At 37.1% G+C, this 21,526-nt stretch overlaps 2 protein-coding genes across 2 annotated transcripts; one reads left to right on the top strand and one right to left on the bottom strand.

Moving 5' to 3' along the window:
- Window positions 1-8,561: 8,561 nt before the first annotated feature.
- On the top strand, window positions 8,562-16,332 carry LOC108751108. Its single transcript, XM_018491092.1, has 9 exons — window positions 8,562-11,993; window positions 12,297-12,541; window positions 12,612-12,789; window positions 12,999-13,171; window positions 13,885-14,066; window positions 14,659-14,770; window positions 14,846-15,028; window positions 15,871-16,113; window positions 16,237-16,332. The coding sequence occupies exons 1-9, from the start codon at window positions 8,987-8,989 to the stop codon at window positions 16,315-16,317; spliced, it is 4,404 nt and encodes a 1,467-aa protein (XP_018346594.1). The 5' UTR covers window positions 8,562-8,986; the 3' UTR covers window positions 16,318-16,332.
- Window positions 16,333-16,710: 378 nt separating this feature from the next.
- On the bottom strand, window positions 16,711-21,526 carry LOC108751109 (partitioning defective 3 homolog). Its single transcript, XM_018491093.1, has 3 exons — window positions 18,121-21,526; window positions 17,016-17,531; window positions 16,711-16,953 (listed from the first exon to the last, which is right to left on the bottom strand). The coding sequence occupies exons 1-3, from the start codon at window positions 20,969-20,971 to the stop codon at window positions 16,727-16,729; spliced, it is 3,594 nt and encodes a 1,197-aa protein (XP_018346595.1). The 5' UTR covers window positions 20,972-21,526; the 3' UTR covers window positions 16,711-16,726.

Raw genomic sequence — 21,526 nt, forward strand, 5'->3', positions numbered from 1 at the left:
CAAAAATCACGCGAAAAATAAAGCTGTCATGATACTCACGTTTATTAAAAAAAAAAAAAATTGTGGAGTTTTATCAGCATATGATACATTTCGTATTTTCACTCATGAATCGCCAAAATAACGCCGACGTCATCTTGCACATGTACAGACGATAAATTGCGGTTGAAGCTTACGCAAGGAGAAGAGGATTGGTCGCGGTAAAATAGTCTCGAGAAAAATCTAGGTCGTTAGGCGTCGCGGCGCCGCGTGGTGTTCAAATGACGCGTCGCCTCGTGACGAATTTCCGGGATGGCGATAAAATATGCCGGGCGAAACAGCGATATGCATTTTTGAATTTTCCATTTTTCACTTTTCTTTTTAGAGGTGAAACCAAAGAAAATAAATTAAAACGGACAAACACATAAATTTAGAATCAATAAATTCATAATACCGCGGAAATTATAGATATTACTGCAATTAGCTAAATTCATCCGAATTAATATGCTACAAAATAATTGAACATGAAATGTCGTTATGGTTAAACCGGGAAAGATTGTCGCGCAAATTGATAGGGAATGCAAAATATCAAAACTGATATCCTATTTCTACTATATATAAACACATATATAAAATATTTATTTTCATGGATTTTGAAGCAATTAGTGGCTTGAAATAAATTCTTCTGACATTTGCAGGACAATCTAGTAAATACACATTAAATCAATGATATTACTCCATGAGTATCGCAATAAAACACTGATTAAATTTTGCGACTTTAATCAAGAAACTTAATGCTTTCGCAGAATGTGTCTCACTCCAAAGCCTATAAGCTATACGTCTGCATTCGTTCGTGAACATTATTATAGCGATAATAAGAGGCATAAAGAATTGATGTCAAAGTCAAATATTCCGTATCGAGTTGTATGAATACAAAGTAGAAGAAAAATACATACAACGAAGGTATATTTAAAAGCGTAGAATATCCTACAAAGAAAAGTGATATTCGACAAAAATATTTATTTAGAAGAATGAATTGTCTACCTTTATACGGGATTAAGAGCGTCCTTTTAGTTATGTGGGATGTAGAGACGTTGTAAATTTGCTTTTTCACAGATGGAGAACAACTTACTACTGTCACGATCGATCAGGCTTTTCTTTTTGACGAATAGTTATGTCTACTTTCCGTGACTCGTAGCCTTGAATGCCTTTGCCGCGTATATACTTTATTTAATGCATAAAAGAAAAAAGATGGTTGTAATATACATATGTAAAAGATATATCATATTGAGACAAAAAAAAAATATATATATATATATACGGAAGACTTTTACACGAAGAGAATCGGCACCTCGCGAATCGAGGAGGGGTGATTGGCGGGCACAGATTAAGTTCTTTAGCTTTCAGTTTAATGGAACGCCAGATCAGATTTGATATTTCAGATTACGTCGATGGGTCCATACTGATTGACGCCGCGGATATTGCTAAGCCCCACGTAATACGATTATTAAACGAGTATGCTCTACGTTGGAAACTCACGGTGACAACGCGTAGGAAATCGAATTTACGTCGGGAAGGAGACGCGAAGGAAGCAAGCGCGTATCTCATAATTTATTTCACATATCGAGAGAGATATTCGATATCACTTGATAATAGGCAATATTATCAATATGACGTTAAGATATTCTTTTGTAAATGTGGGTTACCACTCGTTTAGTGCATCATAAAATGAAGTATAACTTTGACCAAAAATCAGGGTGACTTGGTTCAAATTTTGATAATGCCCAAACAATATGCATCTTGTTTTAAAAAAAAACGTCTTACATTCCAATTTTGACGTGCATGCTATCCGGACATTGTCAAAATTTAGGTCAAAGTTATTCCGAGAGATTTTGGGGACCGAAGTAATTTAATTTAACGTATTCAATTAGATCGAAGAGTGCCTTTCATTTATTAACGCTACTAAAAAATAAAACGAAATGGTTAGTTTCATAAATAATCGTTATACTGTATATTACATTATATGTTACATTGTATGGTAACACTGTTGACAATCGTGTCTCTTTTCGCAACTACCGAGTTTTTATATACTATAATTGAAGACCCTGCGGCAACAGTGAGCTAACCTACGTTTTGAAAAAAATAGAGAAAATAAACTTTAAAGTTGAAAAATGGGAAAAATATATTTATTTTGCTTGGGAAAAAACAGATTGCACATCATGAATGAGGATATCATGAGAAGAATAAAATTCGTCTATATTGTAACCAATTGTTGCAGTAAGGTATTTAATAAGAAAAGCATCTTACATAGAGATTTATATGCTTTTAATTCGCTGAAGATACTTACTTTCAATACACTTGACAAGTTCACAAATTCATGTAATCTAATCTCTGTCCACAGTCTCATATTCATCAGCGAATATCGCGGATATTGTGGAAGTACGGTAGCATACGTATGGTCAATGGAAACTAGAGAGAAGTTTAACATCATGTAGAAGGATAACTTGGGGAAGGCAATCTAACTATCTCGCACACGTACGGCGGTGTAACTGAAGTACGTAGTTAGCGTTTCCAACATGTACTGAAGTCTGCTTGAGAAATACTTTCCTCACTGTGTAGCCGGGATATCTGTCTCCCTATATCCTGCGGCGAAATATTTCTACAATCCGTATTTGTACTAATATATCAACGAGAAATTAAAAATAATCCATATTTGTGATAGTATAAATTAATATGAATTTTTAAACAAATTTATATCGCTATTTATATCTAATTTATGTCAACATATAAACATTATTGTTTCTTAAAATTTTTGAGCCTGATTAGTAACAGACATTTTGAATATTATTATTTTTAACAATTTATTTTTAAATTCTATAAACCGTGTTGTCTAAACGATAATAGAGAACAATACTATAAATATGTATATCAGAACGAATTAAATATCATTGTATGGGGTAGAGCAGGTGGTCAATGTATTTCTAGCTGTTCTTCTTGGCGAATATTGCATCGAATGAATAGCTATCGCTTCTCTTCTCCAATATCTGTTGAGGAACAGGGCTGATAGGTGTGGAACATCGTAAAATTTGCATATTGAAGGCATCGCAATTTCTTATCAGGCTGCTGAATCCAGGATCATTGTCGGCCGCGTTCATTTGAATTTCTCTTAGTGCAAAGAATGCGCTTAGCAGTAATGTTATACATTTCTAAGTAACGCGGTGATATTTATTAGCGCTGTATTAGCGATTCTAAGATATCTCATCTGGCAATAATAAAATTCGACTTTATTATAAGTTAAAATGTGCAAAGGGAAATCTAGATAGCTATTCATATAAGACATTTATATTATACATTTGATTAACCTTCCGAGAAAAAAGCTAAATTAAATTGTTTTCGCTTTACTATATCTATTATTCATCTATTGTCTGCAAATAAAACTTGTATCGCGGTTTATTTGATTTACTAACAAATCTGTATTATTTAATTTCGTTAATACAGTGACGTGCTATAAAAGAGTGTTTTTGTGAAGGTAAGAGTTTTTTATGAATTTGCCTGACATTATATCGTATGCAAAAGAAATCAGATGATAAAAATAATTCTGCATATGAAGGACATTTTGCAATTTTCCTGTCGCTGAACTATTTTAATTTTAATTTGAACGTAATTAAAGACGGTGCTTCGACTCGACTTGAGGCACGACGTTTTAATCTCGCGGTTTGATTACACGACGCAAACGTTTCTATAAAATAAATAACACGACCGTCGTACTTGCGGCGGACCCTTCTCGCAGCTGTTTTATTATGCATTCGCGCGTATTTACATGCCCCATTCATAACTAAAAAATCTTGAGGAATGAACCATTCATAATTCAGTTTGTCCTCCGGCGCTCAGGATCTAGAATCATTCGTCTTCTCATTTGAACCTCTCACCAATCAGACGATCCTTCGTCCTTGTTGCATAAGAATTCGTTGCTCGATAACTAATTTACATTCGATTTCGCGTACTAAAATGTCACGGAAGAGAGGACAGAGATTGTCTAAATAAATAAAATAGCCTTCGAAACTCCGGCATTCTTCTCGCCATCGACCTTTTACCCGCCGAGTTCAATGACACGACTTTCCCCGGGGACGCACGAATATAAAAATTGTAAATCGTTGAATATTGACGGACTTGTGTATCCGGCGAGAATAATTCCGCATCACTGTCGGCCTCGGAACTTCCGTCTCGGTCATCGGTGAGTTATGCGTCCAAGAGGATATAACCGAGGAAGATATGGTCTAAGATATCACTGATAAAGCACGTCTACCGGTTTCTTCATTAATGGTAATGATCGCGCAGTCCACGGGAAAGCTCGCGAAAGAGAACGCGACGATTTGTATTCAGAACGCGGAGCACGGCGAAAGCCAAGAATTGGAGCGGGGGCAGACCGCGGTGGAATCGCGAAATAAACCCCTTCGCGCAGGGGTAGCTGTGGTGCGGTATGGTGAAAAAGGAAAGGGTGGCGCGCAGCCTCGCGCTCCAGTTCGACTTCCGACAATAAAAGAGAGTTAAGACCATGCACCGCGAGCCAGTGTATCGAACCGATCCTACGAAATCAATGGGATTAGGGGATAGAACATTTTCCTTCTTCTCCAAAAGTTTTCGGTCAAATGTATACATTTTCCTAGATAACACGGAATTAAAATAATAGAATTAAGTGGGATACGAATCCTAACGTTGCAAATGTAAAAATACCGCATGATGAGTTTCATTAGTATTATGCACAAATAGATTGTTATATATATAGTGAGCAAAAAGTACTCGTGTACACAAAGGAAATATGTTTTAAAAAAATATGATTTTATTTAAAAAATAAACATTAATTAGTTATATACTAACAAGGAATAAAATAACATGTTTGTATATTTCTCAAAATTATTTTACCTAAAAAGATGCAATAATTAAAATATATTTTCTTGATAAATAAAAAGTATTATTATGGCGCACAAAAAATATTCGCACAAATTTAACCTTCTATGATCAAAATACACGAAGTTCTTTAATTCTCATTAGGAAACAACATATTCATTATACAAAATTGCTAATTAATGTTTATTTTCTACAAATAAGGCTTTTTTATAAAAATTTTCTCTGTACGAATATTTTTTCCATTCACTATATATTTATATATATATATATAGGAAAATTACACTCCTCACGTCACATAAACAATTAGTACATTCAATAGCTGTGTTCAGCAAACAAAAGCACCTTTAATTATTATTACAAAATTCTTTAACACAATTTGTTTATATATTTAGATTCGTGAGGAATTAAGGATAAAAACCAATCATATTAAAGAATCTTATAACAGTTGCAAAACTGCTTTTTCTGCTAAATGCAGCCAAAGAGCTACACGATTGCACATTCCATTATTTTATCATCATAAAATCATATTAATTATTATGCTATACATGCCTATATATATATAAGTATAGTATAATTTATATTTCATTGTATATTCGCTAAGCATTAAAGAGAGACTATTCGTCACGCTCGTCACGAAAGAATATGGTCGTACGATTTCGCGAAGCTATCCACAAAAACACTTGAGTTGCGGTAATTGCGAGGTCTTCTCCAAATGATGATTATTGTAATTTAGATTGAGTAAATCTTTCGTTTATTCGCCAAGCGAATTCAGCTCGTGTCTTTGTTCTACATCCCGAACCCTGAATTTCCGATGAGCCATTCGAGCGTCGAGGAAGTCGATCTTGTTCCGTCGCTTCGTATAATCAAGGGAGATTGGGAAAGGATTATTTCTATAACTCTGTATTCTGCCGAGCAGAACAAACTACTAGATAGTATCTTCTTGCTATTTGCAAAATGTGGATGAATCTACGTAATCCGAGCGAATCATTCGTTCAATAACAGAATTTAATTAATTTTAATGGCACGATTGTCGGTTGCGCAATTGCAAATTGCTTGAATAACACGCTTCTTCCGTTTGTTGTGCCTAATTGGTTATGCATGCTCTCTCTCAGTAGATTATGTTCTTGAGTTATTGTGAGATAGTCGTCTGAATTTGTGCTTTACACGAAAATGTGTGTGCCTGTTTGTGTTTATAGAACCGCTTTAGTTTATGTTGTATGTGCTTAAGTCTATAAAATAAGTATGCTACATTAAATACATAAAATGTAATAATATAATAAATTATATAATGTACATGAGTAACGGGAGAAATCTGTTGTTATTATTTCTTTTTTCAGAATCCAGAAATATATGTCTCAATTAATTCTCAAGTAAATTCACAAAGCTGAATTCTTACACATTTATATTAGTAATGTATAAACATAAAAATAAATCGTAAAGCCAACATAAAAAACAAATTCTTCAGTAATAAATATAATTACAAAAATGTTACAAAAGCATTAAATAATTATTTTATCAAGATATATGATATTTTTTTATTGTATTTATAAAATAAATATGATATAAAAATATACTTTTGCAAATTTGTATTAATATATTTTATATAAATTTACAAATAGAAGAAATTCAATACAACATATAACAAATATGTGCATATATGAGGGAGGGAGAGAGAGAGAGAGAGAGAGAGAGAGAGAGAGAGAGAGAAAGGAAAGAGAGATTTTTTAGTCAATACGTCAACGCATTAAACGCGAGATAAACAGGGTTCAGAAAGCTACTTTGTAAAAATAATTAGTTACAGTTACAGTTTTCTTTTTCAAAAAATACAGATATTTATAGAGCCTGATGATTATCGTAAGGGGATAAAGATACATATATTTTAATCATGCAAAAAATAATCACTGAAACACTAAATTTTATTTTGGTTAGCTTATATAGTGACGAATAAGTTTGATATAAATTAAATAACTATAAAAATAATTATTAATTACTAGTTACAAAAAATGTAATATTCTCAAATATAAAAAAATTTAAATTTACGATCATGTGTATTACCATGTGTGTTTTAAATATCGCATTCATTTTATTTTTATTTCATTTACGTAGGCTTGTTTAAAAAAAAAGAATGAATATTCTTGCCAAATATTATTCATCGTCTACACACACACACATGACATAATTAAAATTTACAATCAAATAATTTAAAATAATCAATATGTGGAAAGTATCACAAATTTCCTTATGCCTAACGATAGTGTCGCTACGTCTGCTACTTCTACGAGAAGTTCCGCGTATTTTTAGAGAACTCAGTCCCGCGAGCGTGATGTGCAAACTACGAGTTTATTTTCGGTGGAAATCCTACATGTTGCGGGGCAGCATCCGATCAGCTTAAAAAAACGCGAGTGTGGGTTTTTCAAGGCCACAGAGAAAGCTTTTTGGGATCATTGTATTGCTTGTCGCGTTTTCGGAATTTTGTCAAAACTCGGACTCACGCTCTGACTCACTCAACGAAGAAGAGTCACGCACTGCCACATAGGCAGCGTCTGGTCATCGCTACATTAATCCATACCCTCTCACGGGATTAGTCAAATCCAAAAATAATACCGAACATGCACCGCGATGCAAATGGACATGGCGATGTAAATCAGACGTTTTAAGATCTCCTGAACTTAAGATCCAGCATAACGGGGTTGTTCTATCGTGTATAGCTAGCGCTTAGAATTATTACGAAAATAAATACGATTGCGAATACCGTGTACTGCAAACACAGCGTCTGTTAGAGAACGATGTTTATTCAACGCGCGTTGAAGATCTCACTACCTATTAATATGCTACATTATAAAAATAAAAAAACTAAATATATACCTTTAGTAAGCTGTAAGGCTTGTGAAATGTGATACAAAAATAATTTCGTGCTGACCTCTTTTGTAATGCTAAGAATTATTAAATCATTTAACTGATAAGTAATGAACGAAGATTTTATTAAGTACGAGAGAAACGCTACTTTCAGTTAAACTTAGTTGTTAAACTAATACGTATATATGTAGTCTTTAAATGAATTTGTCTCAGAAATATAACTGCGCGATTACTTTTAACACAATCAATCTAAAATATTAATAATCTTCCTATATATTTTAACAAAAAACATCTTAAAACCTACAAAGAAGACTTACATTTAACGGATAAGTTAAACACACAATAGCTTATGTTGTATAATTATTTTGATCAATATGATATTGCTAATATATACTAAATCTCTAAAGCTTATCCTAAGATAAGCCTCATTCATCATTTCCGCCGCGCCCGCCTACACTTTTCCATTAGTCCAAATATTTCAGATGCAGCCGTTGTTAAAATATTAGAACGGAAACTGTGCGCTGCGCGCAGAATTGCATATCACTTTCAATCGGAAACATTTCAACGTCAACTAAAACCCGAGGCAACCACACAATGGTATTTTTTTCACGAAGCCGCATTAAAAAAGCGCGCACGTTAGCCCGTATTTCTCTGTTTTGATTTTGGCCGGTGGCGCGCGGTGTGCAAAGTGGACTTGAAAATAACCCCGCCACGAGAGAGAAAGAGAGAGAGAGAGAGAGAGAGAGAGAGAGAGAGAGAGACCACCCGATCTATTAATAGTTTACCGACATGAGTATCTTTGTCGCCGGTTCGGCATCGACTACGGGCGATTCGGCCGCAAAATTCGCCGATATACAGTCCGCGCGTGTGCACGCGTATGTCGTTGCCCGATTCCCGAAGAGACGTCGTCGTAGCGATGCAGCTGACACCTCCGTTCGTTGAAGTCTGCAATGGACGATTCTCGACACGGATGAATTAGGAGCTGCCAGTTAAATACGAGAGAACGAAGATCGGATGAGAAGAAGAGCGAGAGGAAGAAGGGTTCTGCGACGAGATGTCTGTTCGGCGGACGTGACTGTTGTTGGGAGGCTCTCCGATTGATCCGTCGAAATTTTTGGCGTTCGTGTATAGCAGAAACTGGAAGGAACTTAAAACCACGTTTCGGGTGAATCTAAATAAAGAACTATGCAGCGTGGCGGCTGAGGCGGGGCGCGGTGCCTCGGAATATGTGAGAGAGTGAGTAAGAATGGTACAGCAAACCGCATACAGTAACGAGACGAGCGCATCCCTCAATGGAGTACCGAACGGCGACCGCAGAGGAAGAACGTCCGGTCTCATCGACGATGTGGTAGCGCGTAGTGCTGTCGATGGTGAAACGACTTCCCTGACACGCGGTAGCGGCGGAGGTAGCAGCGGCCGGTTTTCCCTGTTCAAGTGGTTCAAGCGAAATAGAGATTCAACCGTGGAGAAAAGACGGAGAACGAGCGCGGGGCCGGACGATGATGGCGTCGTTCGACCACGTAGCAGCATCTACTCCAGCGTAGAAAGCGTAAATACCTTTTACAGTACTACCACGGTCCGCAGTTTCGCATTTCACACGGGAACTCTGGGCCGTTGCAACGTGCTGTCTTTGGATATACTCAAGCAAGCAGCTGAAGTAGGTCCGTTCGCTGCCGGAGCCTCGAAAGTATACTTGGGTAACAAAGAAAACAACGCGTCATCGGCCGCAGCCGCCGCCTGCACGTTACCGATTAATGTACACTCTAGAAGACAAGATATCACCGCCAGGTACTCTTTGCAACCAACGACCTTCAGCTCGTGTGGGAACTTCCTGACACCTGGAAAAGATTTATCGGATTCGTCGAGAAGATTTGAGAGCGCGAGAGTCAATGGGTCCACACGACGACGGGTCCACGTAAAGGGAAAACGGAAAGCGCCCAATCCTCCCGACGCGGTGGTGAAGATCGTGGAGGTCAATGCACGCGAAACACCGCCACGGAACAGCAATAGACGCAAACGACGGGCGCCGCGACCTCCCGAGAAAGTGACTGTGGACCAGTCGAAGCTTGTCACCGATGGCGACGGCATGGAAGTAGAAGTGCGGAAGAATGTCGATGAAGGGCAATCGATCAGTAATGATACACTAATCCTTCAGGGTGGTATGCTGCTGTCAAAGAAGGAAGTTCGCGGCAGTCCAAAAGCCGCGAAAAACAACAATAGCGACGCAGAAGCGTCCAACGCGACGGTTGTTCTGCAAGAAAGAGCGCAGAGTCCAATTAGTACCCTGAACATGCCTCGACCTTGGTACAAGCGTAGCGTATTCGAGCACTCTCGCGACTCCGGATCATCCAAAAGAGGCGCCGTCTTTCGCAGCCCTATGACATCCGCCGAAATGAAGGACGAGTGTGTCGGAACAAGTATAAATTCTTCTCCGAGTTATTCCATTGACGCTTCCCTGTCAAGGCTAAACTTTTTTCATCGCGGCGAGCGGCAGAGTGACGACAGGAAGCGACAGGAGGCTAAACGAAAATCCGGCTTGTCTATTCTAACAAACATCAGCGAGCTGGATAAAGAAGCGGCGGCAATCGTACAGGAAGAGCAAGCTCGGGCACGGGCGTCGATGTTGTTGAAGACGTCAAAATTTGCTGAAGATTTCGAAAAGAGGAATGACGTCAACGAAGAACTAGTTCAGGACATGGTCACCTCGGCGATTGAGAGCTCATCGCCTAGACGAGGCACGCGCGCGTTAATCTCAAAATTCAATGCCATCAGCAATATCACTAAAGTCACGGTCAACGCTAATTTCTTTGCTAAAAGGGATCAACCAGGTTATAAGTTTGATCGCGATGCAACAAGAAACGACAGATTCGAACAAATCGGAGATTGGAGGAATCAAAGATTCTCGGTGCAACAAGATCTCGGCCAAAGCGTTCGCGTTGATAAAGATATTTCCAGGTACTTCTTGCCGCAGCAGAGATCATCGAGAAATAGAACTGAATCAACGAACACGGATGTAAAGTCGGTAGACATCAAAATTACTTGTAGCAAGGAACAAAATGATCAGCTGATGAAGGACGCATCCAGTAGAATATCATTTTTACAAAGTCAACTCGCTGCGAATCGCGAGAGTGAGTCTTTAACTGCTCAGAAGGATATCACGTTTCCGGAAGAAAAGATTAGATCGCGGCGGGAAATTGCCAAAGAAACGAAGGACAAAGAATCGCCGAGCGAATTGAACAATGAAACAAGAAGAAAATTTCTACTTTCTCGTACCCGTAACTTATCTGAAAATACAGAAACCGCGTTAGATCCCTTCAGAGAAAAGGCGGAGGGGGAAAAGGAATTTTCGAACATTTTCGACGAGATCGACCGACAGCTGCGTTCTAGAGAGTTCAAACTCATCGAGCGGAGACCAGTAGCCGAATCTGACAATGTCAGAGACAAAGTTTCAGGGGATGAAGCTGTATCGAGTAAAGTGGCCAAAGTACTCGATATCCTTGTGGAAGCCGAGAAGGATGGTAAAACGAGATCGGCGATACAGCCGGAAAGATCGATGCAAGACAAGGGAACGTCGCATTTGATTGATTCAGACCAGAAGGCGAAGTCCAGTAAGACAAAATTAACCGCTCTCAATACTGTCGAGGACCCAATTACTGCGGATTTGAAGGAGATGCTGAAGGAGATGAAACACTCGTTACCGAAACGGCCCAAGTCGAAGAAGATTGTGTCAAACGATGTTCTCGAAAAGCTTGAGAAGCGCTCGCCCGTACCTACAAACAAGACCTCCTACATTGCTACAACGAGGATAGCGACAACGTCGAATGATTACGAGACAGATAAGCAAAAGGTATCCTCGTCAGCGCAAACCAGTGGAAACATCCGTAGATTAAATCAACCTTCCACTTCCGCCGAGCGACCGTCTACATCGGGATGGAAACATGAGAATGTACTCTACAAGACTTCTGGCAAGGGTTCGGTTCTTGTGAAGAATACTTTCCAACTGATACGACCACGCGATTTCGCCGAGATAGAAGCTATGAAGACCACGAAGGAGATATATAAGGAAAACGCTTATGCCAATGTGATAGAACCATCGCTATACGCAAATACTCACGTTTCTCCCATATCGCTGAAACAACAACCGGATCCGACGACATCTAAAGATATTTTGCAAAGTAATCATCCTGAAGAGCAATTCAATATTGCAGACGAGAGTAAGATCATGTTGAACAATGATGAGCTTACAAATGAAGGTAATTTCGCAACTTATATTTGCTAAAATAATAGTTTTATTAAAAAACTATCTATTTAGAACAAAATACCTGTTTCAACTATTCGATTCAAATAAGGAAAATTAAGAAAATGAAGAAATATGTGAATAAATAATCTCTGTTAAATTTACTTTTGAAAGAAATCTACTTTTGAAATTTACTTTTGAAAGTTTCAAAAGAATAAACTGTTTCTAATTAATTTTCTTTAATTTAATATTTTTTTAAATTATAGTATTATTTTTTTAATTATAGAAAAAAATTCTACAATAATGATTATTGTTGCAGACGATAATTCAACAGCGAGGAACATGAATACTCTGGCCATAAATCGATTACTGAGAAAACTGGAAGGGGCCATCGCGTCGGGTCATCATCAGCAAGCGGCGGGATTAGCGAAGGAATTGGCAAGACTCAAAATCCATTGTTCCGTTATACGACAGCGTTCGGCGGCGCGTTTGAAGGATCAGTCGATTAAAGTCAATATGTATATCGAAGATAAACTCGCTCACCAAGGGCCCATACCACTTCAGGTAAGTAACCGATACTGACGGTTGCTCGATATGCAAACAAAACGTTTCATGGACCGGGCTGTGATAACAGCTGCCGACGAGAATGACGGTAGCCGAGCTGAAGACAAAGATACATACGGAGTTTGAGATACCCACGAACGTGCAGCGATGGATCATTGGGAAAAACTTGGCTGATCACGACGAAGCCACTCTCGTCGAGTTACACGCAGTCGATGGTTCACCAGTGTTTCTTTATCTCGTAGCACCCGGTAAATTTGATTCATTCGATTTGAATATGATTTCTCAGTAAACAAAAATCTATTCCGGCATTTTTTATTTTAAAGTCCTTTAGTTTAAACGTGAATATCAAAATTTATTTTAAATAATTATAGATATATTTATATAATTAATTATTAAATGGAATATTTTTATGCTATCTTTGTTTAGTTATAAATTATGATATGCTGCAATATTGTAGATAGTGTTGCATTGCATATCGACAATGCAGCGCAAATGAACAAGCCACAGTCAGCAGAAGAAGTTCCTGAAGAATTGACGCAAGATCCACCAATGGAAGTTTTGCAGACAATCGAAGAAAAGCAAGAAACCAAAGAAGCAGATAAAATAATATCGATAACAAATGAACATGAGGTAATGCATCGACGTGCTATCTCAAACGTAATAGCGTTTTCCACTGAGAGAACTAGTGAGAGAACACTAGTAATGAGTGCAACTTTATTGTTCTACTGTGAAAACCGGTTCACATATTTTCAGTATTTAATGTTCCACTGAAAAAACTTGCACTGAGTTCAATTCAATTTTTTCTCCACCTTTAAAGTCAGTGAAGACCAGTGTAAGTTGAAATTGAGATGGTCGTGCTAATAAAGTATAATATTACGTTATGATATGATATTACACTATTCTAATTAATGTCATAACAACGGCATTGTATTAGTTTTGATGTTTCTAATAATAGCTTCCCAATGACATTTTGACGTTTAAAACTCTTGAAATGTATAAAATTAATTTTAAAAAATGTTTTAAATAAATAAATAATTAAGTTCGAACATAGTCGTATATATTTTCATGTATTATAAAATGGATATCAATAAAATGGATGTCTTATGAGAGAGAGATATTCCACTAAACCTGCACTATTACTGCATTTAATGCAGTTTTCATTGAAATATAGCACGACGCTGGTGTCGCACCAATTTTCTTAGTGGAAAACGCTATTAGTTTCGCTTATTTAATTTATTAAATATTCGCGTTTTTAATTTTCATTTGTTTATCTATTAGCTGCATATATTAATCAAAGATGAAGATATGTAATGTACGTTTTGTATGCTTATATACAACAATAGCAAGAAATAGCGGAGACGAACATGTCGGAAGACATCAAGATAGGACGATACGAGGAACTGATATCGTTGGAGAATTGGGATGTCATTCCAAATTCCGAGCCAATCGAGTGTCCAATATGCTTCGTTACATATGGTCCACGAGAAGGTGTAATTCTAAGGGATTGTTTACACATGTTCTGCAGGTAGAACGCTTTAATCTTCACATCCCAGCTTTAATTACTGTTTAATCCGTTAAGAACAGGAATCAATTTCAGTAGCTGTACCGTGCTTTTGCATAAGTGCTTCCCCTGTACAAAGATATAATCTACAATACTTTCGCTAGAACGCAGTGAGAAATGACCGTCAATAATTAGATGTCGAATCGATGTCAAAATTATCATATCGTTGTCAATTCGCTATCAATTCAATAAGTCATTTCTCTCTGGAATCACCTGTATCGATTCTAATTTATCCTAGCGAAATGTATTTAGCTAGTTCTAGCGTCTAGGTAAATATGTGTTACTGTTACATATTAAATTGTGATGCATCACAGATATATTTATCTATTCTATAATAAGCTGATTCATGCGCATTACTAACGCGATAAAAACGCTAGTGTTTCCGCAAGAGACATTACGATCGTATGCACGGAATGTCCGAGATTTTATCATGTGGCAAACTTCACAGAAAAAAAACGCGCGATGGTTCAATTATATTTTTCATTTGTTTATTTATTAATGGAAACTAACATGAATTACTTTCCGCGTATAATGAATTTTCGTTGTATATTCAAAGGCCATGTATCGCCAATACGATCGCGTATTGCGAAGAAGCGGAAGTGAAATGTCCATACAGAGACTCCGACTATACGTGTGAATCAACCCTTCAAGAACGTGAGATCAAGGCGGTAAGTTTCTGTTTAAGATTATCCGACCGAAGTTTTAATGAAATTTGTGACGATTCTATTATTGTTTACACTTAGCTCGTCGAGCCGAAAGTTTATCAGCAGCACCTCGCGAAGTCGATCGCGCAAGCTGAGAACAACGCTGGAAACAAGGCTTTCCACTGCAAAACACCGGACTGTCCTGGTTGGTGCATTTACGACGACGACGTGAATAATTTTTTATGTCCTGTATGTGAAGCTAATAATTGTCTTACTTGTCAGGTGAGTGTTACTTATATCTACCGAAAAATATAGAGATAAACTTAGGAAAACCAAATAACGGAAAAATGTATGTATTATACAATGAATATAAAAATATTACTGTTAATTGATGCATGAAATCGATATGCGATATTAACAAACAGTACGTAATAAAATTCCACGTTTTATTTTCAGTATTAAAGATATTATATGTATAATGAATTTGAAAAGCTATTTTTAAAAATATATATGCATGTAAATTTACAGCAAGAAAATTCTTTCTTTGTATTGTTTTATTTCTCATTTCAATAGTTTTTCATTTTACTGTTTTTCATTTTAATTACGAGTGTATAACATATTGGCACAATACTGTTATTAAAATCGACATAATACTTAATTAAAAAAAAATGTTTAAAAATTCTATACATCTCTTTTTTCTCGTAGCATATCGCAGTACAGAATGCATTTAGCAAAGCATATACTTAAAAATTAAATTCAGTAAACATCAATTAAAAGTAACATAACACCAATGTTATAATTTAACATTCAACACTGTCAATGTTACGTAAGACATGTGTTATATAATATTTATATTGTTAAGTGTGAAATTATTAATATTGATTCTACGTTATTTGGTATTTACAAATGAAAGATCAATTTATAAAAATAAATATACTCTCTAAAATTTTTATAGTGAGAGAGAATCTTAAAACATCTTACTCTGAAATTTCTCTTAAAGATTGAAAATTGAGTCACTTTTTTTCAAGACTCAATTTTCATATTTTTTGAGTGAGATTCTCCAAAGAATTTAGAAAGTAGATTTTTAAAATAAAATAAAGAGCATATAAATTTTGATTTCAAAGGTTGTTCATACTGGAAAGAATTGCAAACAATATCAGCAAGAATTACAACTTTCGAAAGAAACTGATCAGGAATCTAGAAGGACAGCAGCAATGCTTAAAGAGATGGTCGATAGAGGAGAGGCACTTGCATGTCCCACGTGTGCCGTTGTTCTTATGAAAAAATGGGGTTGCGACTGGTTAGTTTGCTCTATGTGTAAAACGGAGATATGTTGGGTAACCAGAGGACCGCGTTGGGGTCCAGGAGTACGTATTAATTTATTTTCTGCAATTTATTAGGGTGAGACTTTATATAAATTCTAACGAGATTTGTTAAATATTAACGACATGTTTTATGATTTTATTGATCATATTCATTACTTGTCGCAGGGTAAAGGGGATACGTCCGGTGGTTGCAGATGTGGTGAAAACGGAGTTAAGTGTCATCCCCGTTGCAATTACTGCCACTAAAAAATTATAACTACAATAATAGGCAAATAGGAAATTTATGGTGACAATAAGATGTTTTAGAAATGCTTTTATATTATATGCTTTCATATTGACACGATAATTCACAGACTCGATGAAACATGCGAAGATCTTTTATACGCACGTAGTTTAGTATAAGCTCGGATCCCGATGAATCAGTATGTAATAGAAATTATACGCTGCTTGCTCAATGATTGTAATCTTATCGCGACACCGTCCTTGATAGGATTGAAAGTAAGATCCTAATAAAAAGAGGAACACACCTGACTTTATATCAATGTTTCTTATTTTTATCGAAAATAAAAAGTGTAGGGAAATAAATCATACTTTACTTAAAGCTTTCGATAAATCTAATATATAATAAATTATCGATACAAGCAATTTTTTGCAATTATACAGGCACCGATTCTTCGTTCTCGTCGGAAGTTGTTTTATCTGTACCGATCTGTTTTAATCGAGCAACTAATGTGGACTGATGATGCGTGAGCTGCTGATTCAAGTTGTTACCGCCTGCACTTTGTAACACCTGAACAAGATGAACCCGCGCCGATGTAAGATCCATTTTACCGTATTTCAAAAAGTCCGTCTTATTCAGCACTTGTCCCTCTAGTATACCCGCTATAAAAAAAAAATAGATAAATTTAATATCATTTATTTTAGCGCTTTTTTAAATTACTTACCTAATAAAATAGTTTGTGGAAACTTTTTAATAATTTTTTCAAAGCCAGCAACATTTATGTCAGAACCAAATACAATGCAGAATTGCGACGAATACAACGGCATTGTTGCCGAGTAAGGTGAATCCGTCAATGCTAATTTCATGATCTTATTGCTATATCGTTTGTAGTACATATTTAATTTCTTTAATGGAACTGCTAGCTCAAACGCATCCTCTGATTTCATAGAATTCTGATGACAAATGGCAATCATTTTGGAATTGTCAAACCAATTGCGGACCTCACGTGCTATTATTCTTTGGTAAGGATTATATTCCAACTCTTTCTTCTCTTTCACAGTTCTTGCTTTGTAACATAATTCCTCTAATTTCTTGTTTTCATTTTTGATCGGGTAAAAAGGCGTCAAAAATGTGTTTACCAATGCTCTGAAATAATGCGGCTTTCTGGGTTTTTGTATATTAATTTTGCCTCGAAAACGCTTCTGCTGATAAAGGATTGTGTTTGGAGTAATCTGAAAGGCTGAAACACATAATAAAGCAATATCGTTAAATTATTACAAAAAATTAACTACGAAAAAAGAAAGTCGATCAATTATAAGTTCATACCTACCACCATAATTTTTTCTGACTTTTTTTGCCATATTTATCCTTGATGTTAATTGATGTTTTGTTATGAATTGAAGATACTACTGGTACAGTTAATTCGATGAGAACGACGAAAATGTATTTCGAAAGTTTGAACCGATTTAGCAAGAGAATATAATTCCTCTTTTGGAACTAATAATTATTTAATTCCGGTGTCATATAAATTACATGTATAATGTTTATATCGTAGTAAGTACATGATCCGTATCAATTAAAGACAAGTACAAAATCATATATATACAGAATTATTTACTTTCTTTTAATGATATAAGGCACTTTGGAACAGATCGTATATATATATATATAGATAAAATATATATTTATATATATGCAAAATGTGTATATATTTGCAGATGCGCGATAATGTGTATATATATATATATATTATTTACTTATGAAAATTTATTTTGCATATTTTCTTTGCATTTATGCGATGTAACTGATCCTGCCGCTGCAGTAATTACTAGTTTCGTGCCTCGCTTCTATGCTATCCCCAAAATTAAGTGATTTCCTATTTCTGTTCAATCGAAGTATCGATCGAAGACCGTTTTTCTTCCGCTTATATCGGTCATCCAATGCTGAATTAAGAGAAGCTTGCTTTACATCTCCGCGACTATTCGAAAAACCTTCTCGCTCATCTTTAGTATTATTGCTACTTGTAACTTCATCATGTACATCGTCTACGAGCCAATGTTTTTTCGGCGAAAGAAACTTATTATTGCATCCGGGTATAGTATACATATATTCCGATTGAGCAACATCAACAGACTTTTCATGGTGTCTCACATTGTTGTCGGCACTTGTATTTCCAGCTAAGGCCCCTTTACTTGAATGTTTCTCAAAATTGTTCGACTTGCTGCTCCTCTTCGAGTAATCTCCCAAATCGCTTGAGTGATTACTTGTTTGGCTAGTTGATTTTTGATTGACTTGATCCGCATTCTTATTTTCTCTGTTTTCACGCAACTTTTTGTTTCTTTTATAGGTATCTGTGTTTTTAGCATCAAGTGCTGCGTGTCGTTTCTCAGACATGCTCTGTCTGCCAAGAGCGTCACGAGAAAACTTATTTGACGAAGAATTTAATTCTTCCAAAGATAACTGGCTGTCGTACGTAGGATCTCCGGAATATTGGCTGTCTTTATCCTCGGTATTTCGTTTGGTGTCATTTCCTTGAGAGCTATCGTTGTTAGATTCTTCTAGCAATACTGCTTCAACCCGATCGTCGCGCGTTCCTATAATTTTCTTTACATTATTAATAGGTTCTATCCATGTCTTATTTGTAGCAAGACAATAACTTTCGTTTCTTAAACTACTCTTGCTATATTGCTCCGTTAGTCTGTCAATGACAGGATTCCATGGCGAAGCTGTCACGCAAGATAATAATCCACCATTATCCAATACATCGGTTTGAGAATTTAAAGTGTTTTTCTCCTTGACTATACCATCATTCATTTTCGTAGAATCCGATATGTATATGCTACTAACAGATTCTGGCTTACGGTGAGATTGTAAATTATCTACAGTATTTTTCTCACTTGTATCATACGATGATACCCTCCTAGCTATTATAAGATTAATCACACCAGTTACTGAGCTGTCTGTGTTAAGCATTGCCCTCCTTAAAGTCTCCATTGCTTCAGAATTAGATAATCCCAACAAAGATACGCCGTTAACTCTGAGCAATTGATCATTGGTCCGCAAACGACCGTCCCTGGATGCTGCACCTCCATGGATAACACTTTTTATAAAAATACCTAAATCCATGTTAGTATTATCATCAGAGCTGTTGGTTTTGCCTTTAACACTAACACCTAAACCAGCCTTCTCGGAATCATGTACTGGTATATCTAAGTTCATTATCACACGATTCTTCCGTGGAGATAAAACAATATCCTCAGAGGACTTAATTGGTTTATATGTGCACTTCTCGTAATTGTGAGTGCTCACTTTATCTTGCACGTCATTCTTTTTCGCTGGTGATCTATTTAATGCATTCCAATATTTTGAATTATCCATTATTTCAGCAGTCGGAGGAACAGATGGCGCAATACCCTGAGAATCTGGAATGTTTGAAGAAATTTCCTCTTGACGCGATACTACCATCCTTACTTTACCACCAGCAGGAATACTTCTGAGCAATGACACGACTTCTGCTTGGCTTTTGCCCGTCATCTCCTTATTATTTACTTCTAACAATCTATCACCCGGTCTCAATCTGCCATCTTCTACCGCAGCACCTTTTGGTAATATATTCTTAATATATATAGGACAATGTCCTCCAGCAGGATTATCACGTGTGGTAACACTAAATCCTAAACCATTACCTCCTTTCACTAATTCTATTTCTATCATCCGTCCAATTTTTCTAGTGTTCGCAGTCTGTAAAAGATTATAGTTGCTGCATTGAAGTCTCTTGATATTCTCATCGCCTTCGGTTTTCTCCGATCCGCCACTGGTATTCCCATGGTTTTTATGCAAAGATTTTTCATTCCTCGCTTTCTTCTTATATTTAACAATGGAAATTTGTAGACAAGGATCATTCATGCATGTTCTAAAAATATCTTGGACCTTTGGAAATGGTATATGCAACAAATTATGACCATTTATTTTTATAATATTATCATGTAAATCAATTTGTCCGTCTCTGGCGATGCGACCATTTGGTTCGATACCTTCGACTCTAAGTCCTTGATCATTGCCTAATAAGTCGTAACATGGCACCACATGGAGCCCCAGTGGCCCTGCTTCATTTTTTATCACTATTTCTCGCACCTCTTGATTTCCAGATTCGATGTTATTGCCAAATTCGTACGAAGCTTTAGAATCTTGACCTAAAGGTTCCCTACGTCGAGACTCTCTTGGTAGAGATTGAGCAGAATACGTTGTGAGAGAAGGTTCTCTCGTTGACAATGCGTGCATTGACAGACGTTTGGCACTTTCTCTCTTAATACTACTAGACACAGAGGAATGGATATCGATTGGATAAGCTTGCTCCTTGACATCTCTGTGAAAGAAGTCAGGACTGTTGGTGCCAACCGAACTTGCACCATCTCCACCTACGTGATTGACGTCGGAGCTGGCAAAGTGAGCTACGATCTGTTCTCTATCATCGGCTACGTCACACAATCTGTCATCCGGATCCAGTAAGCCACCTCCAGTCAACGAAGACAGACTATTGATGGTCAAGGTGTTATCATTTTTGCCAGTGGCTTTTTTGTATCTCAGAATGGCCTCATGCATTAGCTCCTTCACCAGTAAACTTCCATCTCCGCACGGGACCACCACCCTGACGTTGTCGAAGCACACGGTTACCTTCATGCTCGCTCCAATATCATATTATATGAAGAAATGAGCAACGCGCAGATGTATATACGCACGAGGAATTACGCACGACGGTTTACGCGACAATGGCGAAATTGCGTTAAAAAATGTACGTCCGTCGGCTCGTCACCGAGACGCGCGTGTGCCGTCACACGTGTTCCGGAATGTAGCGTGTCGCGGAATTGATGTGAGTAACGCGATTATCGCGTGTTACTCGAGTCGCATCTCTCCATATCTCCGAGTATGATTCACATACGTAGCGCGTCGGCACGTTGCGACCTTCAGTAATGAAGCAACTTATCCGTAAGTCGAGCCGTCGACACGACGGCTTGACGAGAACGTCCGCGAGTGTTGAAATCTTAACAGGACAACCGATAAGGCAGACGCGTACGCCCAACTTTATCGCGACATCAAATATGCGGAATAGACGCACTCGCCATTATAACATTTCATTCCACCGTTCCGTCGTAGTCGGCAGTCGCACAGCCGAAACGACGGAATTGAATAAAATGGCGGCGCACATGACCACCACCTCCACCACCACCCTCGGAT

This window comes from Trachymyrmex septentrionalis, unplaced genomic scaffold, assembly GCF_001594115.1.
Source record: "Trachymyrmex septentrionalis isolate Tsep2-gDNA-1 unplaced genomic scaffold, Tsep1.0 scaffold40, whole genome shotgun sequence".
Classification (NCBI taxonomy): domain Eukaryota; kingdom Metazoa; phylum Arthropoda; class Insecta; order Hymenoptera; family Formicidae; genus Trachymyrmex; species Trachymyrmex septentrionalis.

Excerpts from the sequence above, each read along its gene's own strand:
- LOC108751109 (XM_018491093.1), bottom strand. The coding sequence starts at position 20,971 with ATGAAGGTAACCGTGTGCTTCGACAACGTCAGGGTGGTGGTCCCGTGC. Across the intron at positions 17,532-18,120 it reads AGAAGCGAGGCACGAAACTA|CCTTTCAGATTACTCCAAAC; the intron begins GTAATTACTGCA and ends TATGTGTTTCAG. Across the intron at positions 16,954-17,015 it reads TCCACAAACTATTTTATTAG|CGGGTATACTAGAGGGACAA; the intron begins GTAAGTAATTTA and ends TTTTTTTTATAG.
- LOC108751108 (XM_018491092.1), top strand. The coding sequence starts at position 8,987 with ATGGTACAGCAAACCGCATACAGTAACGAGACGAGCGCATCCCTCAAT. Across the intron at positions 13,172-13,884 it reads CGATAACAAATGAACATGAG|CAAGAAATAGCGGAGACGAA; the intron begins GTAATGCATCGA and ends ATACAACAATAG. Across the intron at positions 15,029-15,870 it reads ATAATTGTCTTACTTGTCAG|GTTGTTCATACTGGAAAGAA; the intron begins GTGAGTGTTACT and ends TTGATTTCAAAG.